Source organism: Mustelus asterias, chromosome 22 (genome assembly GCF_964213995.1).
Source record: "Mustelus asterias chromosome 22, sMusAst1.hap1.1, whole genome shotgun sequence".
Lineage (NCBI taxonomy): Eukaryota > Metazoa > Chordata > Chondrichthyes > Carcharhiniformes > Triakidae > Mustelus > Mustelus asterias.
In genome coordinates this window covers 33,112,775-33,122,489 of record NC_135822.1, presented here as the reverse complement: position 1 = coordinate 33,122,489, position 9,715 = coordinate 33,112,775, and the positions used below count along the sequence as shown (strand labels likewise).

The 9,715-nt window shown below is 40.4% G+C and overlaps 1 protein-coding gene across 1 annotated transcript in view; it reads right to left on the bottom strand.

Annotated features, from left to right (window-relative positions):
* Nucleotides 1-4,396: 4,396 nt before the first annotated feature.
* srm (spermidine synthase) overlaps nt 4,397-9,715 on the bottom strand; it is a 30,364-nt gene continuing 25,045 nt past the window's right edge. The window contains exon 8 of the mRNA XM_078239106.1: nt 4,397-9,334. Within this exon, the coding sequence (XP_078095232.1) occupies nt 9,317-9,334 (18 nt within the window). The 3' untranslated portion in view covers nt 4,397-9,316. The remainder of the gene's footprint in view (nt 9,335-9,715) is intronic.

Here is a 9,715-nt window from a genome sequence, read left to right as displayed (position 1 = left end):
CCCTGAAATTTGGATGAGATGTCAAACAAGAGTACACACTTGTCCTTTTCCATGGATGATATACTGGGCGGCACAGTGGTTAGCACTGTTACTCCACAGCACCAGGGGCCCGGGTTCGATTCCCAGCCTCGGGTCCCTGTCTGCGCGTTCCCCCCGTGTCTGCGTGGATTTCTTCCGGGTGCTCCGGTTTCCTCCCACGGTCAGAAAGATGTGCTGGTTAGGTGGATTGACCATACTAAAATTGCCCCTTAGTGTCACAGGGATCAACAGGGTAGTTATGGGGATGGGATCTGAGTGGGACTGTTGTCAGTGCAGGCCTGAAGGGCCAAATGGTCTCCTTCTGTACTGTAGGGATCCTAAGTCGTATAAATTTTATTTGGCCCCAAAACAAGTATGAGGATCAAGCTGTACAATTTAGCCCACGCCCATGCCTTCTGATGCAGACAGCACTTAAACTTCATACTGTTTGTGCTTTACCATGACTACGGCATGCAATAACCGTGCTGCAGGGCAGCTGCATGCCCAAGCACAGGGCACAAAATTGAGAAAGGTGAGCACCACTTGAAGTGAACTAAATGTATGAGCTGTCAGCAGTAGCCTGTTACACCCTTTAGGTATTTTCCATCCAACTTTACTAGCTTCTATATTAAGCATTACTCGCATCACTGCACCTTATATCTTCACAGTGCTGACTATCACTACTGGCCAAAATTTAAGATGACAACATTTCTAGCACAATGAACAGAAAACCTCTCTTTAAATTACTTCTACTGAAGCTACCCTGCACCTCAAAGACGTTTCTCCTGTTCCTTAAAAACAATGGAGTAACTATAGATCTCATTTTAATTAGTAAGAACATAAGAACTAGGAGCAGGAGTAGGCCATCTGGCCCCTGGAGCCTGCTCCGCCATTCAATAAGATCATGGCTGCTCTGTTCGTGGACTCAGCTCCACTTACCCGCCCGCTCACCATAACCCTTAATTCCTTTACTGTTCAAAAATGTATCTATCCTTGCCTTAAAAACATTCAATGGGGTAGCCTCATCTGCTTGGGTGGCACGGTAGCACAATGGTTAGCACTGCTGCTTCACAGCACCAGGGACCTGGGTTCGATTCCCGGCTTGGGTCACTGTCTGTGCAGAGTTTGCACATTCTCCTCGTATCTGCGTGGGTTTCCTCCGGGTGCTCCGGTTTCCTCCCACAGTCCAAAGATGTGCAGGTTAGGTTGATTGGCTATGCTAAAATTGCCCCTTAGTGTCCTGAGATGCGTAGGCTAGAGGGATTAGTGGGTAAATATGTTGGGATATGGGGGTAGGGCCTGGGTGGGATTGTGGTCGGTGCAGACTCGATGGGCCAAATGGCCTCTTTCTGCACTGTCGGGTTTCTATGATTTCTATGCTTCACTGGGCAGGGAATTTCACAGATTCACAACCGTGTGTGAAGACGTTCCTCCTCAACTCAGTCCTAAATCTGCTTCCCCTTATTTTGAGGCTATGTCCCCTAGTTCTAGTTTCACCCGCCAATGGAAACAACGTCCCTGCTTCTATCTTATCTATTCTCTTCATAATCTTAAATGTTTCTATAAGATCCCCCCCTCATTCTTCTGAATTCTAATGAATATAGCCCCAGTCTACTCAGTCTCTCTTCATAAGCCAACCCTCTCAACTCCGGAATCAACCTAGTGAAACTCCTCTGCACCCCCTCCAGCGCCAGTATATCCTTTCTCAAGTAAGGAGACCAAAACTGTACACAGTACTCCAGGTGTGGCCTCACCAGCACCTTATATAGCTGCAACATAACCTCGCTGTTTTAAACTCCATCCCTCTAGCAATAAAGGACAAAATTTCATTTGCCTTCTTAATTACCTGCTGCACCTGCAAACCAACTCGAGATTCCTGCACAAGGAAAGCCAGGTCCCTCTGCACAGCAGCATGCTGCAATTTTTTACCATTTAAATAATAGTCCATTTTGCTGTTATTCCTACCAAAATGGATGACTTTACATTTACCAACATTGTACTCCATCTGCCAGACCCTCGCCCCCTCACTTAGACTGTAGAGATGAACTGTGATTTCCACAGTGACATATGTATTTACGTTAAATGCAGTTGCCTCAAAATTAGCAATAATTGCATTTTTTACATCAGGTTATTCCTTTATCAAGTGCTTTTATATACATTGCACTTTTTACAACTTAGTCTTTTCAACACTGAAAAATAACTGAAGTGACTTATTTTTCCCCTCAGATGTACCAAATTGACTCAGTCATTTCAACAGTTCTATTTTACTGCCCCTTAAACATTGGCCACCCTGGATTTAAATAACTAGGTCGTCATAAAATGAGGAATGGCCAGCCATGTACATAATAGAGCAATTCATACCAAATGCGTGTGTCTGAATATGGCTTGGATCCTCTCAAGTCCACAGTTCTGAGATAATTGCCAGTCTATATTTGAGCTGGGGATGTGACTTTTGACTGCAGTCTGCTGCATGGGTGGATTTTCATGCTTCTGTCCATTTCGGAAAGGACACAAGCGGGCTTTAGAAATAGTAAGAGGGATTCCTGACCCCGTTCCTGTCACTGGCTATTTTTATTGGTGCAAGAGAGCCCATACTCAACACTCCCGACTTTGCTATCTCCATTAGGGGTGTTGGCATTTTGGACCCTCCACTATTTTCATGGAGTTGGCCCTACTTTGGGAGGTGGTATGGTGCACCATATCTCAAAGGAGTCATGAACCATGGGCAAAGCCTGAGCTGGAGTTGGGAACCTTTGGACAAGCAAGTTCAAAAGATTTTGCCAACTTCACATGTCATAATACAATGGTTAAATGTATTAAGAGTGATTTTTGTTGCAGTTTTGCTTAGAAAAGGTTAATGATGATTAAATGGTCCAGTATTGTGCAAATGGAAAAGCTTCCAGATGCATTAGAATACATTATTCACTTGATAAAGTGCTCTACTGCATTCCAGAGATTCATTTTACTGCATCAATTGGACCCTGCGTTTACATCTTTTAATTGATTGACAACTCAGACATCAGCTTAACCTTCGAAACAATGGAACAGATGAATAAGATTTTTGATTGAATGGTCAGCCATCCATTCAGCAGTGCGGTAGCTGGCCATTTGTTCCACTACTTTGAAGGTTTTAATGTATTCAGCTCTGGAGTCCTTGTTGACACAGCTGTGTAAGAGAAGCTCATTATGAAGGCTCAGCTAAACTCCAAATCCTGCTGATGGATTCAGCTCAGCAAGGCATGGTGGTACAGTTGGCAAGGGATGGTGAATTTTGTTTTGATTGCCAATTTTGAGTTCTTCAGGATTGTTTTTGAAGATGTTTCAGAATGCCAGCTTGATGATCAGTTAATAAGATGGCTAAACTACATTAACACTAGTTAATCTTGACAGTTTGAGCATGCAAATATGCCTAATAGAATTAAAATAAATGAATTAAAAAACTTTTCTATAGGATCAGTAATAGTGGCTAGGCCAGTATTGGCCATTCCTAATTGTCCTTGAGAAGGTGGCGATGAGCTGCCTTCTTGAACTACTGCACTCCAGGCTGCAGATGCACCCACAGTCCTGTTAGGAAGAGTATTTATGATCTTGACCCTAGGTCTACTTTGAGGTCTGAACCCAAAAGCTAGGAGAGTAGCAAACAGTCCACGAGGATCAATTCTAAATCTAATTCTAAATATACACTAAATCCATTATACTGATGATTAAAATTAGTTTTTCCTTTGTTAGTGTATATTTAATTGGGTTGAACATTTATACAGCAGACCTGTCAATATACAGTATATAGTCAAATTGCAAATCAATTTACTGTCCAAATACAAGTAATCTGTACTGTAAAAGAACATATTTCTCAATGTCAATGCTAAGAGCATGCTAAATTCACTAGTCATTGCTTGGTATAGACACAAGCACAACTGCAATGCTGATGGTATTGTATTGCAAGTGACTGTGCTTCAAAAGTAATACATTGGCTTTGGCTGTAAAGCACTTAACAATGACTTCATAGAAATATTTCTTCATTAGTTTTTTTTGGAGATGTACATAATTTCTAGTCTTCAATAAAATATGACAGCCAACACCAACAATTTCTGGCTACAACTTTGCTCAAAGTCAACAAAGTGTTCAAAATGGCCACAGATTCTAGGACCTCTAGAACTCGACTGAATTTCTGTACAGGTTATGATTATTTACTGTGTGTAATGCATTTAATTTAAAACAGGCGAATCCTAGAAATTTGTGCGGAGTGTACTTAAAGGAACCAAATCCCTATGGCACATTTGCAAGCCACCCCAGGAACCAGTAATCCAAGCGAAGTTTTAATAGAGGTAGCTTAGAAAATAGGAAATCTAAGTTGCACATGAACAAAAGCTATTCTAAATTAGAAAAGAAGCTGAGTGTTTCAAGTTTTATTTTTTCTGTAGCATTAAAAGTGTGCAGATTTATACATCGAAGTCAATATGAATAAATAATGAAATACTACATGATACATCAGAAAATCTCAAATTAGATAACCTGACATGCAGATGTTGCTGCTAAAGGAAGGATTCAATGGTTCTCAGCATATTTTAAAATGGAATTCAGAAATACAAGGGGAAATATCTGGCCATGTTTTGTATAAACAAGAGATAAGTTTCAAAAAATTAATTTTGGATGCCCACCACTTTCATGTCAGTTTAATGCCATGATGATTGGAAGTCATTCCAATCTTAGCGAAAATTATGTATTTGAATATAAACTACATACAGTGCAGGAGGAGGCCATTCAGCCCATTGAGCCTGCAGCAACAACAATTCCACCCAGGTCCTATTCCTTAACCTGCCAATCCTGACACTAAGTGCCAATTTAGCATGGCCAATCAACCCAACCCACACATTTTTGGACTTTAGGAGGAAACCCTTGCAGACTCGGAGAACAAACTCGACAATCACCCAAGGCTGGAATTGAACCCATCTCTGGGGCTGTGGGGCAGCAGTGCTAACCACTGTGCCGCCCACATTTGATGCACAAATGATATTGTAAATGGGTTTCTGATGTCGTTAGTGCAACAGGAGGAAATCTCTTGTAACTTTGTACTCATTGGAGATGTCAAGTCATACTCATGACTGAACAAAGAGGGATTAAGGTTTTGTTCTTAAACAAACCAAACCAGATATCAAATTATTGCAAATTTAAAAATCCAAACCTTGATAAAAAGGTTAGTTATCCTAACAGCGAGCAAGTACAATAAAATCCCAAGTCATTCTCTCTGCATGCCCCTCTATGGGGCAGCCACTTGTACAACCAGAATGAGCTATAGGATCATTGAAGCCAAAACGTAACTAGAAATTGGGAAGGAGCTTAGAAACCAAACTTTGCAGGATTTGTAATTGTCCCCGTCGATAGTATTAAAAATACATACAACAGGGAATGCTGAAAATTTCAGAGCAGTCAGTGTCTGTAGAGCAAGATAGTAGCCTCCGTAAGTACTCCAAAACATTAGCCTGTCTTTTTCCTCTACAGCTGTTGACCTGTGCTGCATCAGACTAAGCTTAAACTTAAACTAATGCTGAAGAACTAATTCATCCATTGGGTGGGAGAGCAAAAATAGGATAGAAATGAAAAACCACACTTGCAGTTGTGCAAAGAGACCTTGAAAACTATTGGGCCATAAGCAAGACAGAATTCTAAGTACCAAATATTCAACAAAATGTGATGTGTCAACTAAAATTGCATGAACAGCATTTGGTGATTATAGCGTGTTGTATATTCAAACATTAAAGTCAGTCATTTTCTATTTCCAAGTATCTGCTGAACCAAAGCTATACTCCTCCTGCTTGTAATCAGATTAACTGCTGCATATAGTTTCAAAGTGTATTTATTGGTGTCACAAGTAGGCTTACATTAACACTGCAAACAAGTTACTGAAAATCTCCTAGTCGCCACACCTGTTCGGGTACAGAGGGAGAATGGCCAATGGACCCAACCAACACATCGTTTGGACTGTGGGAGGAAACCCACGCAGACACGGCAAGAATGTGATCCAAGCTGGGAATTAAACCCAGGTCCCTAGTGCTGTGAGGCAGCAGAGACCACTGCCACTGTGCTGTCCTATGTTGCTGCTATAGTTCAAGTAAAACTCACCCCAAAACTAATGACAAGCAGGTCCTCCATTTAAGATGGTGTTCAAGGTGACGGGAGTGCTCTCAGGGTTAGGAACACTTGCCCTATTTCAGGTATGTTCCAGATCAGATACTTTACCATTGGATGCTGAAAAGCTGCAGATCATGCATATCTGCCATCTCCCAGAACTACAACAAGGTAGGTATTTCAGTGCTAAATTATATACAAGTTGTGCAGTGAAGATAACTAAAGGTTTCGACTGCCAAAACTAGTTTCATGGGGGCTTTGCAGTCATTGGAAAATTGTGGTACACAAGAACTTCAGACTTTGTTGGATTTAAACCCAGGTCCCAGAGGTGAAGCAGTAGCCTTACAGTTTATAGAAAATGCTATAAACCATTAATTAACAGGATGCCCAATTCTACTTTGAAAAGAAAAGCCACCCCTCTGCCCTCACCCTAAACTCCCAAATATTTCTTTCTCGAAATTGCACACAAAATTGTAGCCCAACAAAGAAATAAGGTTCAATTTCCATCATACACTGCCCACTGATTTTAAATGCTAATCCTTCAAGTACTATAATTTTAAAAAGCACAATTAGAAATGGAAATTAAATTAATTAAGACAAAGTTACTTTGTGAATAAAGTTAGAATCCCAAACAACCAGAAAATTCCTATATGACAGGTTTTTGGTGCTAAAGTCAATTCAGAATAGCAATTATTTCCCTGTCTAAAGTATTGCATTTGAAATGATGCATCAGTAACTACTGGAAATGAAACCACGCCATGTAGTTATTCCCACTTGGGAATGTTAGCACACATGGGTGCTATAGGTCCACCATTCAGAACAAAGGTTTACTGTAAAGGTTCTGTAAGACTTAAAATTGCTCAACATCTTGGACCAACATTACTGTCAATTGTGCAAGTGTAAAGCAAATGTTAGAAGTATGGTTTGTGTTTTAAAACCTTAGCATAGGTGACAACTCCCCATATAAATCAGGTTAAAAAACAAGCTGAGTTATGATTTTGGACAGCATACTTGTGTGCTGGTCACTGATTTAATAGATTAAATTTCCCTTATTGCATACAATTTTGATATTTTTAAGCTTAGTTTTTTTCACTACATCTGTTTTTCCATGAAAATGGAACTAAACGTAAATGGTGATTGCTAACTGTAAATCAATGGTCCCAATGAGTTAAACTCCATTTTATCACAAGAAAATTCCTACTGGTGTATAGATCATCATATTCCACTTTTTTCATGAAACTAGTGACCTTTATTGGAGCTGCCACTGGATTATTGCACAAAAACTGCAAATGATAACATGTGAGCCAAATCCAGTCTTTAAAAGTGAAAGGATAGATTGGTGGCGGGGGCATTGGGGGGGGGGGGGGGTAATGCAAATCATTAAGTAAAAAAGCAAATCTTTATCTGAAGACTCAAGGAAATCAGTCACCTTCCTCACTCCATAACACCAAAAAACAAGGAGCTCTACTGAAAGCAATGGGGATAGTGATCATTGAGCGGATCAATGGCTGACTGACTTTAGTAACAGTCTAACAAGAACACTTCTTGGGACATTCCTCTCCTCAAGGTTGTGCAATTAACAGGGACCAGGATTTCAATCTATTCAAGAAACAAGTCCTCTTAAAACACAAGTCTGAGGAAATTAACCATCTGAAGGTTATGATTTCAAACGGTCAAATGATGAAAGTCATGTGCCTCCACTGGACAAGTTTCAACAGTTGTCCAGAATGAATAAAAATCTTCTAGTGCTGTGGTATCTTCAGGATTGTCACCTCTTCGCTCCCTTCCACCTCAATATTTTATCTACCAAGTTTTCATCAACATGCCTAACGCATTCCATTATTTGATATATTGTGTGCCTTTACTTATTCCAGTTAAAACTCATCCTTTAAGTGTGAAACACTGGGTTATAACCAGTGGAACAATCAGAGCATAGTTTCACTACGAAAGTATTATCTTTGTGCTCAGTTAGAGAGAGAGAAATAGGAACAGGTGTGGACCACATAGCCCCTCAAGCCTGTTCTGCACAATTATGGCTGATCTTCTGATTTTCCTGTCTGCTCCTCATATCCCTAGATCACCTATTGGGTGACCAAACAGCGGTCTATCTCAACATTAAAATCAGTCAGTGATGGCACATACCTTTTGGGGTGGAGAATTCCAAAGATTGAGTGGAGAAATTTCTCATCAGTCCTAAATGATCGTCCCTTATGCCCCCATGTTATAAATTCCCCAGTCAGGGGAAGCAACCCCATAGCATCCACCCTATCAAGCCCCTTCGTGTCTTCAACAAATCAATAAATTAACAAGGCAAATATTACAGATGGAAGTTGTTTGCAATGATTTGAATGCATACAAGACAGGAGAGGTAAAGAGAAATATACAACTGGACAAGCACACATACAGAAAAAGGGGGGGAAAAACAGTGACAGGGAAAGGAAAAGACATTTCATAAGGAAGAGGAACAAACAAAAGGGTGAAGGGGAAAGAAAAGATGACCATATGGGAGATGGGAAAGGAAAAAGTGCATTGCAATCCACTATACATTGAACTAACAGAGTTGCTATTCCAAAACAATTGGAAGGAATCCCACTGAAGAAAGCATCACACTTTAGAGATTAAACATGCTGTTTAGACAAATCAAAATCAGGATTTTTGTTCCTGTGTCTCAGTTTGAAAGTACTTGATGTCAAAAGTTTTCACACACGTTCAAGTTCCAGACATTATCTGGTTGCATTTTTATTAGTATTTTCTTAAAATGTTTTAACCCTTCCCAGTCTGGGATCGTGGATTAAGGCCTTAGCGGTCCACGCTATCAGCCACGTGTGGTGTCTATAAATCGAGGTTACTGGTTAGTCAGATGACCGTACAAGGTCTAGAGGTCCACTGTACACCTGACCAACTCCACAAGAATCAGCGATCACCCAAAGGTCCAGGGGGAAGATCACAAGGCCGTGACTCTCCTTAAAAATTACTAAAACTTGGTCTTTTATTCACATCAAAAGCTGCTATTGCCTGACTTCCTGGGCCGATGACAAGTTTCCTCTTTGAAGACAGGAGAGGATTAATTTGCAGTACAGTACGTTACAGGGTCCATTATAAACTGACGATAGAATTTGTAAAAATTTCTTCCAGTGTCGAAGGCAGCCAACATTGAGCAATGGAATTGGTTTTATGCATCATTAAGTGCCTGAAAGACAAAAAGGGGATGGAGAAAAACCATTTGTTTCTACTGCAAGAACTCATTTTCAGAAACAAAAGTTATTTATAACAAATAGGCTTGCATGAAGTGATCCTGAAACTGTAGTGAAATTCCAGAAATCTCATGCAAGAAAAGCTCAGCCCCTTTGCAAGGACATTTCCATTTTGGTCGCAGTGTATTTGAAAAACTGATTGAATCAGTTTCTGAAATGAGTAGATATTGCTTTGGTCATCGTCAAATCTTGACCTGACAAATCTGCATAAATTGAAATGCCAAAGCATTTCATACAAGAACGGCAGAACCAGTCATGTTAAAACACCACAATTCCCTGCAAACATCAAAGCAATCTGCTGCTTAAAATACTACCAC